The sequence below is a fragment of the Lepidochelys kempii genome, chromosome 2 (assembly GCF_965140265.1).
Source record: "Lepidochelys kempii isolate rLepKem1 chromosome 2, rLepKem1.hap2, whole genome shotgun sequence".
Taxonomy (NCBI): Eukaryota; Metazoa; Chordata; order Testudines; family Cheloniidae; genus Lepidochelys; species Lepidochelys kempii.
The window spans coordinates 122,857,277-122,880,657 of NC_133257.1; the positions used below are offsets into that span (position 1 = coordinate 122,857,277).

General features: G+C 39.4%; 1 protein-coding gene across 9 annotated transcripts in view; it reads left to right on the forward strand.

Annotated features, from left to right (window-relative positions):
- PIGN (phosphatidylinositol glycan anchor biosynthesis class N) overlaps window positions 1-23,381 on the forward strand; it is a 169,830-nt gene that overhangs the window by 94,351 nt on the left and 52,098 nt on the right. For 8 of the 9 annotated variants that reach the window (XR_012157360.1, XM_073332239.1, XM_073332240.1 and 5 more), the window contains 7 exons: window positions 6,423-6,501; window positions 11,372-11,551; window positions 16,279-16,418; window positions 17,333-17,432; window positions 17,553-17,645; window positions 19,323-19,414; window positions 22,888-22,999. Coding sequence is in view for 8 of the 9 variants with exons in the window: in XM_073332239.1 (XP_073188340.1) it covers window positions 6,423-6,501; window positions 11,372-11,551; window positions 16,279-16,418; window positions 17,333-17,432; window positions 17,553-17,645; window positions 19,323-19,414; window positions 22,888-22,999 (796 nt within the window). In the remaining variant the exon portion in view is untranslated. The remainder of the gene's footprint in view (window positions 1-6,422; window positions 6,502-11,371; window positions 11,552-16,278; window positions 16,419-17,332; window positions 17,433-17,552; window positions 17,646-19,322; window positions 19,415-22,887; window positions 23,000-23,381) is intronic. The other variant, XM_073332244.1, reaches the window with a different exon arrangement.

Here is a 23,381-nt window from a genome sequence, read left to right on the forward strand (position 1 = left end):
AGAAGTTTGATTGAAAATAAGCATTGTAGTTCCTGACTTCGATTTTGAAATATTTATTTCACCAGGTTTTCCTCAGTTCACTGAATAATCTTATGACTGTGTAGCATCATTTGCGATTTTATCCTTTTATGAAGATCATCTGCCCCTGGTGGAAACATGTCAGGGTTTTATATCATGTATTCCATCCTGCTCACACCAAACTTGTACAGCATCCGGCATACATCATTAAAATAAATGATGCAGTGACAAAAATAAGCTAGTTTATATCTACACTGTTAATTCCTTCCATAGTCAGATGCCTTTATAGAGATACTCAAGCTGCAAAGGGATTGGAGATATAAATTAGAGCCCAGGCTTCAGATTAACTCGAGCTGGGACCTGCCCACTTTTCACTGAGGATGCAGGGAAAATCACTCAAATGCTGATCTTCCACTGACCTTTCCACAGTTCCCACTGAAAGAAAGACAGGTTCTCCTGCAGTTGACACAATTAACTGGGAAAGAATCCTAGAGCATCTCCGCACAGAGTCCTGGGATATGCAGACACGTATGGGTGAGTGCAGAGACAGTGAAGACACAGTAACCCAAGTAGGCCTTTGCTGTGGGGACTGTCACACCTGGGCTAGCCCAAACTGGGTGCCAACCACTTTGATTAACTATGCAGTGAAGACATACCCCCAGTATCAGCAATACAAGTGCTGCAAAGGAAACCATTCCTCTAACCTTTTTTCCTAGTCTATGAGCCTATCTTGTCATTCATTGTTAAATTCAGGGTCCTTTTAATATCATTGCTTTAGTACTGGATTATAGGGTTTTATTTTTTAGCCTAATTGTACAATAATGTTGATATAAATAAATGCACAAACATGCATAATAAAATAAACATACTAGCAATGGTGTATCCAGATGTACTGTGAGTGTCTACTTTTCCGGGATTTTATTTCATAGCTTGATTGCAATGTCCTACATAAATGGAATTATGCTGTTAGAGATGGTTTCCTCTGAACAATGTTGATAGATAGGAATCACTGACTGGCCAGACAGAGTCCCCTTGAGATAACAGTAGCTTCATTTCATCACAGCAGTGTATTAATGCTGTCAAGCACCATTGTTTTATGTGAGGTATGAATGATGTGATGGAAATATTAAATTTGTCAGGTGTACTTATGGCAAGAGCAGCTAACATCTCTTTAGGGACAGTTTACAAGTAATTGCACAGTTAGCCCAATTATTTTGTTACATAATTAATTGTGTTTATACATGGATGAAACTGTTATCTGTCCTCCTTGAAGTAGAAATCTATTTCTTGGTTATTTGTGTGTTTGTATGTGTTTGTTTTTGAACCTTTTCAGGGGAACAAAATCTCAACTTTTAAGACTGTATATTATTACATATGTACAATAATGGCCTGTGAGCTCTTATTTTCATGAGTTTAAGCCTCAGAGTTCTGTGCTATAGGAAGTTGTGATAGGCATTTTTGCTTTATTTTACAGGTTTCATTCTTCCCAAAAATATTGGAGAAGAGTGGAGGAAAGAATGAATCCACTGTCCTCATTCTCTTTGCATGTTCAGTTTTTGTTAATTCATGGGAAAGAATGAAAAAACTATTTTCTTCTGTGTTAATTTAACCTTTTGGATAGATTAATTTTCAAAATATAACTATCTACTATCCCCTCTATTCGTCTTAGCTTGTGAAAGATACAGGCTTGGTGTTGGTAGCTAGGCCCATTACACTAAGCTATATATTTTAACTTTTACTTTTTTTTCAAGTGCTCAATGTTTTTGCAAAACTAGTTACTTTATAAGCTATTTGAATAATATTAAAATAATTACTTGTAAATGTGTAATAAAAGGGGAAAGCAAACAATAAAAGCATGCAGTATACACTGTCATTACAGCATATGTGTGACCCATTACATACTAAGTGTGTGGGGATAACTTGAGATTCAGATTGTGGCCAAAATAAATGTGCTTGTTTTGGATTCTGAACCCCTTAAAATGTCAGGGCTGGGACTGGGGGGTTATGTGGCTTTGAATCCCCAGATCTGAATCCATCTCGTGGTTTTGGTTTCTAGTCAGATCCAAAACCAAATCGACTTATTATCCAGTTCATGTTCAGATATTGCTTAAACCTCAGCATTTCCCATGAACTTTGGCTCCAAATGGTGGAAATCTCATGAGATTAGATGATTCTGTGCTATTTGTTCTTTTAGACTGAAATCCGGCATGTATTAAGCCAGGGGTCGGCAACCTTTTAGAAGTGGTGTGCCGAGTCTTCATTTATTCACTTTAATTTAAGGTTTCGTTTGTCAGTAATACCTTTTAACGTTTTTTAGAAGGTTTCGCTCTATAGGTCTATATATTATATAACTAAACTATTGTCGTATGTAAACAAGGTTTTCAAAATGTTTAAGAAGCTTCATTTAAAATTAAATTAAAATGCTGATCTTACACCGGGGGTTCCATTCACCTAGGCCGGCAGCAGGCTGAATGGGGCCTGTGGCCAGGACCCCGGCTGGCAAGGGGCCAGCAGCCAGAACCCCAGACCGGCAGTGGGCTGAGCGGGGCTGGCGGCCAGGACCCCAGACCAGTAGTGGGCTGAGCGGCTCAGCCTGCTGCCGCTCAGTCCGCTGCCGGTCTGGGGGTCCATCCGTCCCGGCTGCCAGCCCCACTCAGCCCACTGCCAGTCTGGGGTCCTGGCTCGGTCTACCTTCTTCCTGGTTCTAGCCATTCTCTTCCTCTCTCTGCACTGAGATGAGGGTGGGAGTGCACTGAGACCAGGGCTGGGGGTGAAGGAGCAGGTTGGCGTGCAGGGTCTGGCCAGGAGCTAGAATGAGGGAAGGGGCTCAGGGTTGGGGCAGGAGGTTTGGGTGTGGAGCGCTTATCCGGGCAGCTCCCATTTGGTGTGAGGGCTGCAGGTGGGAATGTGGGGGTGTGTGTGTGTGCGCAAGAATTCCCCTTTGGTGCTCAGGGCAGGGGGCTGGGGGTGTGTGAGGAGGGTGCAGGAGTCAGGGCCGGAGGGCTGGGTATGTGTGGGGGGTGCTGGAGTCAGGGTTGGGGTTGGGGGGGTGCAGGAGTCAGGGTTGGGGTTGGGGGGGTGCAGGAGTCAGGGCATGGGGCTGGGGTGTGTGGGGGGTGCGGAGGTGAGGGCAGAGGGCTGTGTGTGTGTGTGTGAGGAGGGTTCAGGGCAGATAGCTGGGGGTGTGTGAGGAGGGTGCAGGGGTGAGGGCTGAGGGGTGTGGGGGGTTCAGGATCCGGGCAGAGGGCTGGGGGGGTGCTCCCAGCCCCCTACCCTAAGCGGCTCACGGCAGGGGGCTCAGGGGGATATGCCCTGATTCCACCCCCCCTCCCCAAGGTCCCCGGAGCAGAGAGCATGCTGCAGCTCCGCTTTTCCCTCTCCCCCTCCATAGCAAGAACCACCAGCTGATCGGCCCAGCCGCAGGGAGGGAGAGGAGGGGCAGGAACCCAGCACGCTGGGGGAAGAGGCAGGGGGAGGGGAAAGCTTGCCTGCCCTGCAAGGAGAGAGCGGTGGGCGGAAAAGAGCTGGCCGGGCAGGAATTTAAATGGTACGCTGCTGTCTGCCGGGGTCCGGCAGACAGCAGCGTGCCATTAAAAATTGGCTCGCATGCCGTCTTTGGCACACGTGCCATAGGTTGCCGACCCCATAGTAAGCTCTGTTAAAACTAATCATAGTAATTATTCATCCGTGAACCGCAGTCCTGCCCAAACCTGATCCCCTTGTCTTCATTCCATGCAGTGCATTACTATTTTTTGTCCTGAATGAGTTCCTTATCTAAAGTCCTTTCCTTATGTTGTTAGGTTTTTAGTAACTTACTGCCCCTGTGTAGATTTCTCCTTAGGATTCATTATATTTATTTCCCTTGCTTCTCACAGCCCTGATTCTTCAACTGACTGCATGTGATTGCCACCCTGCACTCTTGCAGAGTCTCCTTTAAGCAGATGGAGCTCCACATGTGCATATGGATGGGTGCACCAGCAGCCGGTCAATCAGTTGCAGGACTTCACCTAATTCAAAGTGTCTCTGAATTTATTTGACACCTCTTCGTTGGCACTTCAGTAAACAAAGTTTGGTGTCTTATAAAAACATTTGTGCAGAAGTGGGGTAACATTTAGGGTATGTTTTTATAGTCAGCCTATTAAAATTAACAATGCACTTATGAATGTTACCCTTGTTCTACAAAATAATTGCATTCTGCACTGACTTACAAAAATTGTACTGCTTGAAAGCTCCATTTATTCTATTGTATCCAATCCATATGCGGAAGATCCTGGGAGCTGTCATCCATGAAGCAAGTAAAAAAGGCAAAGACCGTAGCAATTTCATTAATAATAATGTTATTCACTGAGAATTAAAGAATAATGAGAGGCTAAATGACTCTGAGATGATCTACAGTGAAAGATAAAAATAAAGATTAAAAGAATGCTTTTTTAACTTATTCAATTTTGAAGTTGAAGATGACATGGATAAAATAGGCAGAAAGTAAAATAGGTATAAAAATAAATGACAGTGCATATCATATGAGAATTTATTAGACATATACCACGAGTCATGAGAAAAGGTGTTCAGTATTCATTCCAGATTGCTAAATCTTAACCAAATGTGAAGATCAACTTTTCTTTTCTTTCTCTTATTTATCCCATAAATAGGTCCTGCCCTGTTCTTCCTAATCCCCTCTCAAAACAAACAAGAAATCTTAGAATATGACAGATATTGGAAAAGACTGTGTAATGAATACAACTCCTATTGTGTTCTTTCATAGACATTGCTCAGGTCTTTTGAGTGTACTGATGTTACAGTCTAAAACCTGGCTATTTTAATCCTGTGAGCACCAAAATTGGTGCATGCTCAGTGGCAATGGTGTGGTGACTATTTTGTTTTTTTCTGTAAAGTATCAGTGGCCTACAAAGCAGTATGCTGCACTTTCAGAGGAGCATTTTTTTGAAACTGTGTAAAGCACTGAAGTGGTTCTCTGTTTGTTCATTTCCCGAGATTTCAAAACAGACCTTATAAGGACATTAAATCAACTCATTGTCCGCAACAACCACTTCTTTCTCTTTCTTCTTCTCTCCCCAATATTCTCCATTCTCACTACCTGATTCTGTTAATTTTCACCCATATAGCTGGTCTTCCTTAGATCCTCTACTATGGATCCTGACCTGACTGGACTGCATCTGTAGCAGTCAAACCATTTATCATTTTCCATCCTCGTAGCTACTTTTCTGTTCCGCTCCTTAGATTTTCTGTAGCCAGTCATAGCTGGAGTGCTGGTTTTTCTGCTTCTGGGGAACCTGCAGAGATTGTGTTTACTTTTGATGTGCGTAATACATTTTGGAATACCGCTAACACTGGACTCAAATGAAGCAACAGTGGCAGAAAACACTGGGAAGTTCATTGAGTAATAAAACTTGGGGGCAGTTCAGTGATCAGGCATGTAAGCTCTCCAATCCATTGCAGTGCTCCACCCTGAAAAAAATGAGCTAGGCCTTACTCTGCTCCATCCCATTCTGTTCTTTCTTTTGTATTGTGTCACTTGTTGTGACAGAAAAATTCTCAGGAAGACTAGGGTGGAGTCGTGGCTCCACAAATGAAGTGATGAAGTGAGCTGTAGCTCACGAAAGCTCATGCTCAAATAAATTGGTCTAAGGTGCCACAAGTACTCCTTTTCTTTTTGCGAATACAGACTAACACGGCTGTTACTCTGAAAACAGAAATCAATGAGAGTTTTGCCATTGACTTTAATGGAGTCATCATTTCACCTGCAGTTTTTAGGGTCCATTAGAGGATCACTATGTTTCTGAGTGAAGATAAATGCTAGTTCTTCAAGGAAAAGGTTCCTAGTCATAATATTATTTATTATTCGCATAGAGCACAAAGGGCCCCAATTGGGATTCAGGTCCCATTATGATGAGCACTATTTAAACATAGAAAAGTAACAATACCTGCCTCAAAGGGCTTGCCATTTAAAGATGTGTCTGTAGCATCCGTACAGCCCGTAGAAGTATGGCTGACTTCTTTTTTTGTTTGTTTGTTTGTTTTTTGGCAATGCTCCTGGCCAGGAACAGTAATAATGCATGTGTTACAAATGGTGCAGGGAATTTCCACCCATACATTTAGGTAGAAGTTCTAAATTAAGAAAATGTTTTTAATACAGATTCTCAAAATGAATTCAGTGTCAACATAATTTACTAATTTATGAGGATGCAGGTAGAGAAATGGCTCATGATGTCCTGTGATTAAATTGCTCAGTTTTTTGGGGATATATGGTACACTTTTAACAGAGTGCCCAGGGGGGTCTACATTAAGGTTCCTAAATTAGATACATTCTTTTCCTCCATGCTCCCAATCCCTCCCACCAAAAAAGCACCATGTTTTTTAAAAGGACCTTTTGTATTTTTATATAGGTTGCTTTCAGATACTGAACAGATAAACATTTTGAGAAAAGCAAGATCTTATATTCATCAGGAAAAATATCATGAGGCGGTAAGTGAATCATCACCATACAGTAATAAATCTTTGAAAACTTAGGCTAAATCTTGGACTTCCATCGTCTTTTTTCTATTTTCCATTTAAGTAGCCACCTTGATTTTTTTTTCCATTTACTGACTCATCTTTTACTAACACAAAATTAATCCTATTGTAAGTCTCCATAGCCTCACACTTCCATTCATTCAATTCTAAACAATAATTTTGATGCATATGAAAAGTGACAATTTTTTTTCATATTTTTAAATTTTTGCTGCTGTTGCTGATGTTTCTGACGAAACGAACCACATTTATTCGTGGTGTAACTCTTTTGAAGCCAGTGCAGTTACATGTGGATGAATTTGGCTCAGTGTTTTATGAAGGGTGGTGGATTTATTGTGCTCTGATATGAAAAAATAAGCATAGTACCTTTCAATCAAGGATTTCAACCACCCCTGTGAGATTGAGTAGGTAAATGTCATTTACAGACGGGTACTTTACAGCAAAGTTAAGGGATTTGCCCAAGGTCACACACTGAACCAGCGGCATTTCTAGAAAAAAGAATCTATGGGGCCATGTTCTGATCAAAAATCCCTGTTGGTTTGTTTTTTCCCCCCCCCTCACCTGAGCCAACTGTTTTATTTTAACTTCACCATAGTCTGTAGATTCAACTGGTATAAGGAAGACCCAGATTATAACAAGTTTACACAGAGTGCTTATTTTATGTTTTATTCTACTCTTGGTGTGCAAACCATTGAGATTGGACTCTTTGGACCATCAGTGTCCACTGGGGCCATGCATATTCCTTGCGTATCCTCATGGTCCCATATCAAGGGCATAAACGGCAGTCCAGGTCTAACCACCGTTCAGTTCCTTCTGATGACCCTAGCTGTGAGATGGAGCTCCTCAGTGTCTGGTCTCTGCAATATTTTTCAGAGTCCTTTTGTAAACATTTATATATGTTAGTGTACTTAGGAGTAGTTTTAATTAGGATAGTTTGTCCGTCAGCAAGATTTTATAGTTTTGGTTGTTTACCAACTTTATTTTTATTTTACTCTGATATGGAACTTCTTCCCTGTACCAGGCCTTATGGATGTCTTATCCTAAGTCACCTTTAAGTGTTGCCCCTCTTGAGAGGCAATCAGTGATGGTCACATCAGTTGCCTTTTTTGTCTTGCGAAGCTCACATCTCCAACAAATGCTCTGTCTTCAGGTCCTTTTCTAAAAGAACTTTGAAGGTGAGAGAGGCATGCCTAATGGTTTTATTAGACTACTTTAGGCAGCTGACCTCTAAACCAGGTGGGGCAAACCACTCTGCACAAGTTCCATCTCGGTTCAGAAAGTCCCCCTTTGAGTTCTGATTCCATTAGCTCCCAGGCCTCATCATCAAAGCCTGGCCTGACTTCAGACTTGCATAGGACTGAAAAAGTCAGATTTTCAGAGAGAGGAATATTACTCCCCTGGGAAGAGCAGGGGGAACATCCCCTTTTAGATTTCCCAGGTCCAAACGAGGTCCAAAACACCTCACTGCTCCTAATCAAAGAAGACTCCAAGCTGGACTCCCATCACAGTGGGGAGGGATCCTGTACATATTCTCTGAGGGTCCTTTTTTGAGTTTTATGAGTCTGAAAGAAAGTTGAGGGCTTCTTACATGGCTAGATCGCATAGGTATAGGTGTAGGCATATGTCCTGGTATCTTTGTCCCTGGCACCCGGGCCCTTTTCCACATAATGTTCCAAAATGGCCTTATTGGCACACCTGGGGTCTTCACCACACAAGGCATCACACTTCTGCACTACCTTCTAGGGTAAAAACCTCATCCCCTGCTATGTCGTCTTCATCTGCAGCTGAGGAATTGCTCCTGTTTTACCTGGATGACTACAAAAGTTTCCAAGATCTGCTCAGACATATAGCCAGTTCTCTTGAGATACCAGGCACAGGGAGAGGAGGTACAAACGACCTTACATAAGCTCTTGAATGTTCTTCATGGCTCTGTGCCTGAGCTTTTGGCACTTCCCATCAACAAAGTCCTTTTACAGCTGGCAAAGTATATCTGGCAAACACCAGTAACCATAAGTCTGACCTCTCTCTAGTAGCTGATAAGAGGTACTAGGTGCTGTCCACCAGGAAAGACTATCTACACTCATCCAGTATCTGGCTAGCTAGCGGTTGTGGTTCCTTACAAAAAGAGCAGACAGTAACAACCAAGGATGATTCTTGGACATAAAGAACCTAAGCAGCTTGATTTGTTCATACATAAATTATTTGTCTGCAGCCTGCAATTCTCAATTGCTGATTATCAGGCGGTACTGGCATGATATGGCTTCTTAAATTACAATAAATTGTGTAAGCTCAAAAACTTTTCTCTCCTACCAACAGAAATTGGTCCAGTAAAAGATATTACCTCACCCACTGTGTCTCTGTAATATCCTAGGACCAACACGGCTACAACAACACTGCATACAAAAAAATTCAGAATTTATTAACAAACTGCTCGAGAGAAAAGAGAGGAGTTTAAATTTTTGATCTCTGAGACAATCTTTGATTGCCAGAATGTCCTCTCAGGCAACTCTGAATGCTCCTGATACTGTGTCTTGATCCATGGTGATATCTGTTGTTATCCTGGGTCCCAAATTCTGGCATCTAGAGAGAGATGCATTGATCATGGAAGATCTTCCCTTTAAGGGCCTGGGTCTCTTTAGTACAAAAACCTGACAAGGCTCTTCTCTTATTGAAGGACTCCTGGGCCACACTCCCCTCTCTCTTGGAGTTTATATACTGGCTTCTGAAGGAAAACAGGGAAGACCACGCACTTATGCTAGACAGAGACCATCATCTGATATCTTTTTCCAAAAAAGAGCCTTTGCACCTACAACAAAGAGTTTTTAAGAAAAGAAGACCTTCTTCCTCTGTTTGGCTTCATCCCATTCTGTGTCTGTGTCAAAATAATCACTTTGACAAATTGGTAAAGAGTCTTTCTACTGTCAGTCTATTGAATCTACACCCTTCTTTTCGTGCACTTAGGAATCATCTGCAATTTTTCAGCTGAACCTGATAATCTTGGGCTGCTGGGTCTTTGAAATAGTCTCAGTCAGATATTCACTACAGATGCATACTATGCCTATCCCTGCTCCCTTCTCCTTCCCTTTTAAGGGGCTGTGCTCATGAGACACTGTTGTATCCGGAAGGGGAGTCCTTTCTGTCTCTCTGAGCAATAGAAGTTGTTTAGCTAAAATTCAGGGGGTAGGGTTTTTATTCTAATTACTTGCTAATACTGAAGAAAAAGTCAGGATGGCGACTAGTTTGGAATTTGAGAAGGCTCATTATCTTCAACCGACAATTCAGAATGGTAATGTCTTACATTCAAATCCAATCTCCCTCCACCTCACCACTTGGCTATTGGCTCGATGTCAGAGAGCTCATGTTCCTCAGATGTCCAGAACATCTTGATCCAAAATAGAAAGGATTCCATCACATTAACATATGCTGCTAAATAGAAGAGATTCAGGTTATGGTGTGAATAATGATAGTTACATTAACTCCTGCATCCCTCCTGTCTTGGACTTACTAGCTTTTTCTGAAGAATTCAGAGCTATCTGTTAGCTTTACGTGCTTCTAGCAGTCATTTCTGCATATGACCACAAGCTCCAGAGCCCCATGGTGTTTTCCTAATGCACTATAGTTAAGTTTCTTCAGGGCTTTATTCATGTTTTTCCATTGGTAAAGGAACTTCCTCCATGGGACCATAATGTGTTCTTGAAGGCTTAATGAGCCCTCCATTTGAACCTCTGGCAAGCTGTTCATGGTTATTTATATATGGAAAAAGTCCTTTTTTAGTAGCAGTCACATCAACTAGAAGAACTGGTGAAATGCAAACTCAAATGGCAGGCCCTTCTAGTATGATATTTCATAAGGATAAGGTATCACTCACACGCCATCCCAAGTTCTCACCCAAAGTTCCGTTTGAACCAAATGATTAATTTATCAGTATTTTTCCATAAGCTACATTCTAATCAAGGGGTGTTTGACCAAATCCCTCAGTGTCTCCTCAAAGCTACTTATAGCATTTACTGACCGAATAAAAGGAAGAGTGGTATCAGCCCAAAAACTATCCAATTGGGTATTGGGATGTATTAGGGTCTGTTATGAGCTAGCTAGATTAGATCCTTCCTCTCAGATTAGAACTCACTCCACTATGGTTTGCGCAGCTTCATTGCAAATCATTCCCATTTCAGACATTTGCAGGGCAGCTACTTGGGATTCAGTCCATACTTTTCCTAGACATTATTCCCTGGAAGCACTGAGGTCTGATGCTTCTTTTGGCAGATCTGTGCTGCAATCTTTAAGTAGATTCTGTGCGTCGTCCTCTTTACATCAGGTTACTGCTTGTAGGTCACCAAGAGTGGAACATTTGTGGACAAGCACTTGAGGAAAGAAAACTTACTTAACTTACAGTAGCTGGAGTTCAAGGTGTGTTGTCCATATATATTCCATAACCTGTTCCCCCCCCCCCCCCACCACCACCCACCCACCCACCAGAATTCTGAAACATCTGGATTCTGTGGTGATGAAGGAAAAGAATGGCAGTTGGGTCCACACTGTCCTTTATGCTCTCTGTATGGGAGCAGAACACCTAGGGCTTATGCATGGTCCCAATGGATACTGATGGCCAAAAGACTCCAATGTCTAGTGTATGGGGTGCATGTGCAGCAAGATTAGAATATATGGACAACACATCTCAAAGAATTCCAGTTACTGTAAGGTAAGCAACTTTTCTTTGCTATATGTTTTCTTGGTAAATTTATTTTATGAGTATGTTCTACCTGATTATATTGTAAATTGTTGTGAGATATATATATATATATATATATTCTATTTTTCTCTGAAGGTATCTCTTTGCAAAACCCTGATTAGCCTTGCTTTGGAAGGACTGTCATATTACCATACTTATGACAGATTGTTCTTGGGCATAAGTGTTGTCATGGGTTTTGTGGGCTGGACATCTTATGTGATTTTGCTGATTGTCAAGACACATACTAGTCTGACTAGGAGTACCCAGGATAATAAGGTAGGTTGAAATATGCAGTGATGTTGCTGGCTGGTTAATTAGCAATTTATACATACATGTATCGTTTGTACAAAAACAGTAGACCAATTGGTACCCCCACAAGCAAAGCTGGAGTAAAAGATCCTTGCCAGCAGAAACTACTTGTAGTTTGAGGGAAATCTCCCTCACCAACCTTCAGGTACGGTTCAGGACATCTGAAAAGATGGGCCATTGTGTAATGTATGAGGAGGAGACCTGGACAGATCCCATTGCTTCTAGTTGCAATAGGTTTGTAGTTCACTGCAACTGTGTACATTGATTCATTAAATTCAAGAAATACAGACCATGTATCCATATTTAACCAGGTCAGTCTACACATCAGTGGAGACTCTGTTAGCTTTTTCATGACACTGCTCTTTTCCCTCCTCTTTACCAGGTTTCTTTTGTTCTTTTTTATTATAATTTTACTGAGATGAATTTCAGTCATAAGTTCTCTGACTGTGTTTTCAGTATTTCCCCCTGCTTGTCATTCATGACAATGCATTAGAAATGTAGTGTGGATGTATTAAAGGAAAACTGCTTGTATTTTGCTCAGTCACATTCTGAAACCACACTCTGACACGTTTCTTTCCATGTACAGTATTGGGCAATGTATTTGGAAATGAAGGCTTACTTCTCCCTAATATTGGCCTTTCTAATTTAATGCTAATGATAGCCGTTTTACTGGTAATGCTGAATGAGGTAGGAGAATATAAACTAACTTCTCCCTTTTTTCATATTGGCTTAACATCAGAAGAACATAGCTGTGTAAATACATATTCACCCTTAATTCTAATTATTTAACATTAAAATATCTTGTGATTGTTAATCCAGACTTCTATTATATATATATATATATATATTTCTTTCTAATAAAGGCAAAAAGAAAATCTTACATTTAATTTCTTTTTTACCCCTCTGTGGCAATTTAAAATTAGATTTTTCCGAAGCTGAACAATTCCATTTTGGCATTTGCAAAGCATATAACCTGTTCCACTAAAAGACTTTAGTTGTTGTTTCACAGATCAGCCCTCTCTTTTTGTCTTGCACTCTCACTCCTGATTTGCAGTGCATCAGAGATACAGAAAGTACATTTAGAAATAAATAAGAATGACTGATTGCCACCAAGTACAGATGCTTAGGAAATCATCTTTTTCATTCAGTCATCAGGAAAAGAAAAGACCTTTAATCTGAAAAGGTGAACAGAAAATTTTTACTAAAAGAAGGTTAACACCTTCAAAAAAATCTTTCAATATTTATTTCAGAATAAAAAGGCTTGTTTCATTTTTTAATGTAAATGAGGATCCGTGCTCAATTAGCATCTTTACTACTTCTAGTAAATTACTGTGAGAAAATTCCTATAGTGAAAAAACCCAGCCCTTTTACTGTCTGTGGACTGAAATGAGATATTCTTAGCATTTAATAAAAATGATCAAACAAAATGGAAAAATATTGAGAAATACAATACTACATAACTTCAAAAAAGGTTTTTTGTTATCAAGTATCTGAGAAAGTATTCAAAAACACTGGTTATAAACAAACAAATTCAGAATATTAATAGCTCTTTAAACAAAAACGTATTTTCTTTTTTTAATCAGTGTAAAATTGTTTTAGAATTGAAAATTGGTATTCATAGTTACCATTGTGACAGGGTCAGGCCAGATGGCTACAGGAGAGTGATAGAAGGCAGATTTATTAGCCCCAGTTTAAGTAGTTCCCTTTTCCCTGAGTCAGGTAACAAGGAAAGTTCCAGAACAATCAGAAACTTTCTGGAAACAGTTAAGGCAGACAGGCTGATTAGAACACCTGCAGCCAATCAAGAATCTGCTAAAATCAATTAAGACAGGCAAAGAGGGCACCTGGGTTTAAAAAGGAGCTCACTTCAGTTTGTGGTGCGTGCGAGGAGCTGGGAGCAAGAGGTGCAAGAAGCTGAGAGTGAGAAGGTATACTACTGGAAGACTGAGAAGTATAAGCATTATCAGACTTCAGGAGGAAGGTCCTGTGGTGAGAATAAAGAAGGTGTTGGGAGGAGGCCCTGGGGAAGTAGCCCAGGGAGTTGTAGCTGTCACACAGCTGTTGCAGGAGCCACTGTAGACAGCTTCAATCCGCAGGGCCCTGGGCTGGAACCCCGAGTAGAGGGCGGGCCCAGGTTCCCGCCATCCCCCCAACTCCCTACTTGATACCGGAGGAGTTGACCTGGACTGTGGGCTCCACCAGAGTGGAAGGTCTCTGGTCTGTTCCCCGATCCACTAGGTGGATCATCAGAGACTGCGGGGATTGTTCTTCTTCCTTTTCCCCATGCTGGCCAGTGATGAGACTAACTGAGTGAACGGCAGATTTGAGCCATGAAAGTGGCCAAACTGAGGGCTGCTGTGAACCTCTGAGGTGAGCAAATCCGCCAATAAGTGCAGGACCCACCAAGGCAGAGGAGGAACTTTGTCACACCATATATTTATGGGGTCCATAGAATAAAGTCAAGTTTTATATTTAATTATTCTTGTAAAAGAAAGTAAAGAGCCTTTTGTATCCATAGTCTGCAGATTTTCACATATTGTAGTAACCAGCTTTTTCCAGTAGAACCATTTCTTTCAGTTCAGACATACAATTAGTAGTTGGTGGTGAGAGCTCTGCTTTCCACCATAAAGTCATTAGCTTTATGGCTAGTATCAAAGCTACATGAAGAAATTGTTCTGTGTAACTAGACTATAATGGGCAAATAAGCTACCCATATCACAGTTTTATGATCTTATGGAGCTGGTTCTAGACTCTGGCTGGCTAATAGGACTGTTTACATTAATCATCTCCTAAAACTGTGTGTGGCTTTTCATGCTCCTCACAAAAACACTTCCCCTTAAAACAATGTGTTATTTAATTTAGGAAGAATTATAGGTTTATCAGTTTTTCCTATTTTTAAACATCCACTGAAAATGTAAATCTCCTTTCACCTGCAATTTGGAACCAAGTAGTGGAGCCAAAAGATCTATTTTAACATTTGTGATAGAATGAGTTGCATTAGGTCAGTTTTCAATGTGACATATCTTATCCAAACTTAATATGACATAGCATGCCAGAAATTCTATTTTTAAAAGTCATTTAGATCTGATACTTCCCATCAGCTTAGAGAGAGACAGTTTTATGTCAACTACAGGGGAAAGAAGAGGAATGAATGTTTTACATTAGCTACCTGGACTCCTCTCCCCTACACGTTTAATACGTTTGCATATTCCACTATATATTTTTACTCCTCAAAGAAGTTGACACAACTTATAGAAGAAAAACAATAGATAGGGTCATTGGGGTTTTTTTAGGCTTTGTCAGCATATAATGTACCAAAGACTGCCCTTGGATCCTAAGGCTTTTGCATGTTATGTCAAGTTGTAATGGGCTTCAGAACAAAAATATTTAATAAAACTTTAAGCTTTCAAATATCAGAATGTTCCCAGACTACACTGAGTGGTTCCTGAATCAGTGTAAATAAAAGCTGTGACAAGAAAGGAAAATGCTTATTTAATGTTCTTCTTTGTAGACATAGAAGTGATGATGTACACTAGTGCTATTTTAAGTGTAACCTACCAGTTTAGAAAATTTCATCCATTTCTAAGTGTACATCAGAGTTTTATATTTTCTGAAATTCCTCTTTCATACAGGCACTTTATTCAGCAATAAATAAGCACGATAGAACAATCTGCATTCTCTCTTACATACTAAAAGGAATATTCTCTTTAGGTTATAAATTCTTTGGCAAAGCCCAATTGTTTTTAAATCATTAACAGGGCTAGCTGTGTGTAGAAGCTTTTAAACAATAGTTACCTATAGCTACCTCTTGTCTATAGTCTTATACTTAGATTTTAAGCTCTTCGGGGCAGGGCTCATCTTTTTTGTGATGAGTTTCTGCAGTTGCTAGCGCAATGGGGCTAGGGCTTCTAGTAGCTTTCACAATACAAATAAAAATAGCCATGTCCCTTGATTTCTTGTATGAACATCAAAATCCAAAAAGGTTTAGAAAAAAGAGGATTAATATCAAATAAATTAATTTCAACAAATAAATGCAAACTTGAAGCCTCTTCTTGCAGACCTGCCTTACACAGCAAAACCTTACTCACATAAGAAAAGGCTGTGGAGAATCAGTTCATAGTTCCTGAAAAGAGTGTTGGATTTTTCAATAGCAATTAAAGAATTTTATTCCAGTTCGATAACTGAAGTTTTTTCTCCTACTAATTTCTTACACAAAAGAAACAAATGTTCACATGGAATTTTACGTTGAAACCTTTGGACATAGTAACTGTTATGCAAACTTGGGTGCTAAAATTTATTTTTCTAAATGCATATTTAGACACCTAAATAGAAGTGTCCTTATTTTCCAAAATATTGAGTAATTGTAACTCCCTTCGATAATTAAGTACGTTGTGCATGCACAGATCAGTGTTGTATGTACCAGTTTGTGCACACTCATTTTTTTCACGCGCACTTTACTGTAAGTCCTTTTGCTTGAAAATTTAGCCCTACATGTCTAAATGCCACTCCTAAATATTTTTCTGCCTGGAAACAGTATACATTGAGCTGATGAGCTGCCTTGTACATTAGTGTAGCTGCTTTCTTGGAATAGTATTTAATGTACTGTACATCAGATAACTGGGAAATAGTATTCTGGAGTTTGAAATGTTAGAGTATTGTTTCAGGAATGTTTATAGAAATCATTTGCATTTCAGGCATCTACTGTTCTCCTCTTGTATGGTTTTGCAGCTACTGGAGTATTAATAGCTTTTTTCCTGCTGATTCAAACCTGTCCATGGACATATTACATATATTGTCTGTTACCGGTACCAGTATGGTATGCAGTTGTGAAAGAGTAAGTAAAGAATCAAGCTGTTTCATAAACTCCTCTCGCTCCTCTTCTACGCCCCCTCCCTTTGTTGACAATCAAATTATGCAAAATCGTTGAGAAATGTTTTTCTTCCTTTTATGAAGTATTCATTTTCCAGGACATTCTAGGACATTCTTGTTTATCTCTCCCTAGCAGTTGGAGTGGGGTTTCCAAACTGACAGCTATATTTGGCCCTTCTAGTAGATACCTCTTCTACTTGGAAATTTTTTCGACCAGTAAAAATGGTCTTACACTCTCAAAAACAAAATAACATTGCAGGGTGTGGGAGAAGCTGCCTCTAGAGTATTGCCTCTGGAGCAAGTTTCTGATGTGTTGGAGAGGAATTTGTAGAAACTGATTTCATAAGTTGGACAAAAAAATTTTCAGTGATTTTCAAACTAAGTCCGATCCTCCAATGTGCTGAACACCAGCACCATTCAGAATCAGGCTCTAATTCTGCAAAATTGGTTGATGGTTCTGGCCTATGCTGAAAAAATGCTCTTGATTATGGAAATATTTGTAAGTTTGCGGTTGCCGTTACCTGCCTGACATCATGGCTTTTTGTATTATTCAAAGAAAACTGGACAAGCTCCTGTTGGCTTTTAGTAATGACCTGTTTAACTAGACACTAATAAAGCTAACCAGGTATATTTTTTTGTCAACACTCTTGAATTTTGTTGTCAGTTTCAGTGGATGCTGAACTTAATGTAAATATTCTTAAGCTCTGTAGTCTATACAGATGAAGGTAGTTCTGATGGTTTTAAAATAGTGTGTAAAGTTAAAAAAATGAGGGCTGCTTCTGAGCACTTACACTCTTAAAACTCCTAATTTATGGCAGTGATCCTGTCTAATTTGTTTAACTAAAGATAATGATTATCCTGTGCTATCTTCCTAAACAGATTCAGAGTTATTCAAGACCTTGTGTCATTGCTCTTGGTATTTCCTCTGGGTCAGTCTATTGGATTCTTAGGAGCTGGTGCTCTGGGAATTGAAATATTAGTAAGTACTTAATTACTATGTATTTATAAAGGACCTCATTGCTAGCTTTTTATTTGCTTGAGGAAATGTTGCTTTTATTAGAGTTTTGTTTTTCATTTTCTTATTGAAATTTTTTACTAGGTTTTCAGCTTTTTCTACCGCTCTACACTTACTGTTGGTCTCATTGCCTTTGCTGGCTGGCCATTGATCACACGACTGTGGGCTCAAGCAAAGGTACAGTAATGCTTTGCCAAAAGGCATTAAATTGATTGGTAGTTGGTTACCTTTTAGTAAATGGTTGGTCTCCTCTTTTGGACTGTGGTCTCCTAATTCTTGTTCCTGTAATGCACTTCCTGTTATCACTATAATGGCTGACATCAAGCAGGGCAAGATAATGCCACGTTTCCCAGATCTATTGACGTTACAGTTTTATAGGCCAAGCAGTAAGGGTGCTGACCGACCAGTGCTGCCATGACACTTGACTGAAAGCTTATCTTGACTGTAGTGTATCTGCACTGCTTTTGGTAGTTACCGTAATGGGCCAACAAATTGGTTGGGAAATCCAAGTTTTCTGCTGAAGTCTAGTGTCCCAGTTAGCTGTGGCATGCTGCCATCCTGTTTTCAGGCTAGCTTCAGTGTTACCAGTGTTCAGTTGTTGTATTCTATGATGTAATAATTATAAGTGCTTGGGATAAAATCCCACGAAAATAGTCACGAAACATGCACAGATATTTTACTAAAATGTAACAGTTTTATAAACATTGAGGTCTTTAGAGGAAGCTTACAATGATTAGCCACAATACTGTAGCCATGTAGCTATTTAATAAATACAAATATTTCTTGAAAATTAATGTTTAAAATAGCTATTATAATAATCTGTTGCTGTTTCACTAACTCGGTAACCAAACAGTGTGCCTCGTCTAACCTCTGAAGCTGCCATTGTGCTAATGTTTCCCAGCAAAAACTCTAGTCTGGTGCTGTAGGGTGGGAGTCAGGTGGCACAGTTTCCACTTGAATGCATGGGAAAGCTGCAGCTTTCGATGTCCGCCATCACTGTTACTTTATTCAGAAACCTTTTTAATCCAAGAAACACTGCAAATTTTAAAATGTATTATGACAACCTGAAAAATCCTTGTTTTCTCTTGTATTCAAATGAGAGAGATTCCTGAGTCTTGCTCTGCATTATAAAACTGTCCAGGTGGCAGCTTTCTATTTGACTGTTCATAATTTTTAATTGTATTTAAGACCATTAATGATTACTTGTTCTTCTGAGTAGTTATAGTGTAGAACAGCTATCGGCAACCTTTGGCACGTTAGGGAAAGCCGCTGGCGGGCTGGGATGGTTTGTTTACCTGCAGCGTCTGCAAGTTCAGCTGATTGCAGCTCCCACTGGCCATGGTTTGCCGCTCCAGGCCAATGGGGCCTGCAGGACGTGGCGGCCAGGCCTGCACCGCTTCCCGCAGCCCCCATTGGCGTGGGACGGCAAACCTGTGTAGAACATCTGTGATCATATTAGTTTTATTGGGATCTCATCTTGCGTTTCACTCATTTCCATAAAGTTATAGATAAACCCAGTTTTCTGAGTAACAAGTTAGCTCAAAAAGAAAAGGAGTACTTGTGGCACCTTAGAGACTAACCAATTTATCTGAGCATAAGCTTTCGTGAGCTACAGCTCACTTCATCGGATGCATTCAAAGGCCCCAATTCAAGAAAGCACTTAAACACACTTTTACTTTATTTTCCTCTTGATTTCAATAGGACTTTAGAAATTATTTAAATGCTTCCCTGAATCAGGGTCAAATGATATATTATTAGCTCAGTATAGCAAATACAGAAATGTTTTCTTTGTATAGTCAATTTTGTCTGCAGGCATGATTTCCAAAGATGCTGTTGTTTGTTTCTTTGTTTTAGGTAACAACATTGAGCTGGACTCTATTATGTTTACTCTTGGCAATGTTTCCCTTGATGCCTGTTGTAGGAAGAGAGCCTAATATTTCTCTGGTGTAAGAACATTTTTTTGATTAAAGCTCTTTATTTTTCCATTTAATATTCACAAATTTAGGCTGAGTTTTGTCATAGGTGAACCACTGTATTATTGAAAACCAGCTGAGGCAGATATTGAATTTAAACAATGTGATCATAGATGCCTTAGTTATTCATTAATGTGAATGAGAATAGACTTTTAATTTTCCTGCATTATTTCAAAGAAAGATACATCCATTTGCTTAGCAGTGTTCTGTAATTTCATGTAGAGAGAAGCTTTTCTCACTTAATAAAAAGTGCAACTAGTATGTGAAAATACAGGAATTAATTAAAGGAGGATATTCATTTGGGTGCAAACATGGTAAATAGCATTGACAAACTTGAAAAAGCATTTATCCAAAACCAATTTGTTTTGACATTATCTTTTTTAATTCCCATATCTAATTTTAAGTAATTTGTCATTGAATAAAAGTCTGTAGCTAATGAAGTACTCACATTAATGGGATGGATTTTTTTTTTCTCTTTTAGTCTGTGTATCTAGCTTTTCTTTGTTTTCCTATTTCCTTTCCTCCTTGATTCTCTCTTTGGCTTCTCCTTCCCATATTGTTCGTTTCCTCCTCTTCTTTCCTTTGTCTCTTCCCCCACTGTGCCATTGGCAGTTTTTTCTTGTGCACTTCTGTCTCCATCATCCACTCCATTCTCATTGCCAACTACCACTTAATCTTGCAGGCATCTCCTCTCACCAGTCTACTTGCCAGTCCCACTGATTGGCCCAGCATGGTTTGGTTAGATGTAGTATAGAACTTAATGCAGAGAAAGAAAATGCTTGATTTGAACTTGACACAACACTTCTTTCCCTGCTCGACACATTGTGCCTAGTGGAGTCATCTTAGCATGATGTCACTGTGCTTGAGTAAGAGATGCTGTTAGAGCTCTGATACCTGGATAAGCAGCATGATGTTTGGAAGGTGGGGGAAGAGCTATGATCCTAAATATTTTCAGAGGTATTGATGCTTTTCCCAAACGTAATTCCAACACTGCTCATTCAGTTTTAGTCCATCCTACCAGATTTTTGATCCAACCCTCCCCCATCTACTGCCCACCCACTCAACTTTTGGCATTGTGGTAGGCATTTTAGGAATATCTATGAGGATTTTTCACTCCTTATTAGCATCTTTTGGCTGCATATGTAAGCATACATTTCCTCCAATCCAGTCCAGTTCATTCTTTTTTTTTTTAAATGCACATTGGATTGTATCCACTACTCTGCTCCTCCAGTCACTCCGGTTTTCTTCTCTCCCTGCTTTTTCATTGCAAGTGATCCCTAATGCAACTGGCACTTGCTGGGTACCCTTTTGGTCCCCCTACTCCAGTTCTTCTTTACAGCTCTGAAATGTTTTGTGCTTGTCTAAATGTTGTCTTGGGTTTTTTGGATTTTGAAAATTATATGTGGCATCTGGGAGCACATGAAGCTAAGGGAAGGAATGAAAGAGAAACTACAAAGATAAATAAACCAGAGCTTCGGTGAGATCCACTTCTGTGAGCAAAATGCACGTGTTCTAAGGCTAGGATCACTGCAGCCCTAAATCCAAGATCAAGTTTCCTTCAGTAATTTGAAAACTCAAACTAGGTAGCCCTCGTGTAATTTCAATATTGTTTATTATCAATACCTGAAAGTCATTACATGATGGCAGTTCTGTGGCCCCATCCCCCTTATCCCATAATTGCTTACTTTGCCTTTGCTGGGGACCTTGTCAAAGGCTTTCTGAAAGTCCAAGTACACTCTACCTACTGAATCACCCTTCGACACATTTGTTGACCCCCTCCTTCAAAGAATTCTAGTAGATTGGTGAGGCATGATTTCCACTTACAAAAGCGGTTTTCTATCATGTTCATCTATGTGTCTGATAATTCTATTCTTTACTATAGTTTCAACCAATTTGCCTGTTACTGAAATTAGTCTTACTGGCCTGTAATTTCCAGGATCAGCCCTGGAGCCTTTTTTAAATATTGGTGTCACATTAGCCATCCACCAGTCTGACTTAAGCTGATTTAAGAAATAGGTTATATACTACAGTTGTAAGTTCTGCTGTTTCCTAACTGATTCCTTCAGAACTCTTGGGTGTTTCCTGGTGATTTACTACTGTTTAATTTATCACTGTGTTCCAAAACCTCCTCTATTTACACCTCAATCTGGGACAGTTCCTCAAATTTGCCACCTAAAACGAATGGCTCAGGTGTGGGAAACTTCCTCACATCCTCTGCTGTGAACACCAATGCAAAGACTTCATTTAGCTTCTCCACAATGGCCTTGTCCTCATTGAGTACTCCTGTAGCACCTTGATCGTCCAGTGGCCCCACTGATGGTTTGGCAGGCTTCCTACTTCTGATGTACTTAAAATTTTGCTGTTAGATTTTGTGTCTTTTTCTTGTTGCTCTTCAAATCCTTTTTTTTTTTTTTTTTGGCCTGACTAAATATACTTTTACATTTGACTTGCCAGTGTTCATGCTCCTTTCTATTTTCTTCAGTAGGATTTGACTTCCAATTTTTAAAGGATGTCTTTTTTTGCCTCTGACTGCCTCTTTTACTCTGTTGTTTAGCTGTGGTGGTATTTGTTTATCCATGGTGATGGGTTTTTTAGTCCTCTTACTGTTTTTTTTTTTTTTCATTTGGGATGTACATATAGTTTGAGCCTTTATTATGATGATTTTTAAAAGTTTCCATTCAACTTGCAGGCATTTCACTCTTGAGACTGTTCCTTTTAATTTCTATTTAACTAGCCCCCTCATTTTTTCATCATTCCCCTTTTGGAAGTTAAATACTACTGTGGTGGGTTTCTTTGGTATTTTGCCCCTTACAAGGATGTTAAACTTAACTACATTTATGACTAAATGGAGAACTTCAGTTGTCACTGTTGTCAGTCAAGCTCTTTTAATTTTCATTCATTTTTATAACAGTAAAATAAAACAAAACTTAGATTATTCTATTCAAGTGAGTTGAAACCATCTTTTAAGAAAAGAAAATAGTGACATTCTTTCTATCAGAATCAGACTGTTGTATTACCACTAATTTATATTATCATTTAAATGCAATTTCTTAATGTGACCCAAAAAACCTTGAAGCAAATTACTTTAAATCACAGATCTTTGTAATTCAACTCCTAGACTTGCAAAGAAAGTAGTTCAAAGAAAGCGAAGAATGATGAACAAGACACACAAACAAAACAAAGACCTAGGATAGAGAAAAAAGAAGGCCACAGTGAATGTTTATGGATGACAAGCCTTCAAAAAACATCTGTCACATCATTAATTTTAACCCCTTAGGTCTGGTTTCCCAAAGATGGGTTGTAGATGCTTTCTGAATGTTTCTAGCTGCAATTTTGTAACATGACTAGTTTCATTCCTGTGAGAAAAATCCTATGGGAAAATCATTCTTATGAGAATTTTATAAAGAGGGACATTTTAATAATTGTTTGGTTTGTTTGTTTAACAGAACAGTAGCAGGTTTGGTGATTCTCCTGATCTCTTCCTTCTCCCTGGCATCTCTTTGTAAAAGCAGAAATAAATATGTGCCTAAGAAAGATCTGACAATACTCCTTTTTCAGGTCAGTTGCTAATTTTCAATACATTTGAATGTTGCAAAATAATTTTTATATGTATATTTGTATGTACAATACATTTGAATGTTGCAAAATAATTTTTATATGTATATTTGTATGTACTGTCTAAGGACCCAGTTCTGCAAACTGCATCAAGAGGTTCTGTTTATTATCAGGAGTTATCCAATTGACTACCATATTTAAAAGTACTTACTACCATAAATAAAAAAGTAATGTTTGCAGTATCAGATACTCATTCTCTGTATATGTGTATTGATGCGTGTGTATAGATACGTGCACACGTTTATATGCCTTCCTCTTCAAGGTCAATGTCTTACCCTCAATCCACATGTGTAACTTCCAGTGACCTTTGTGTAAACTCCATTCG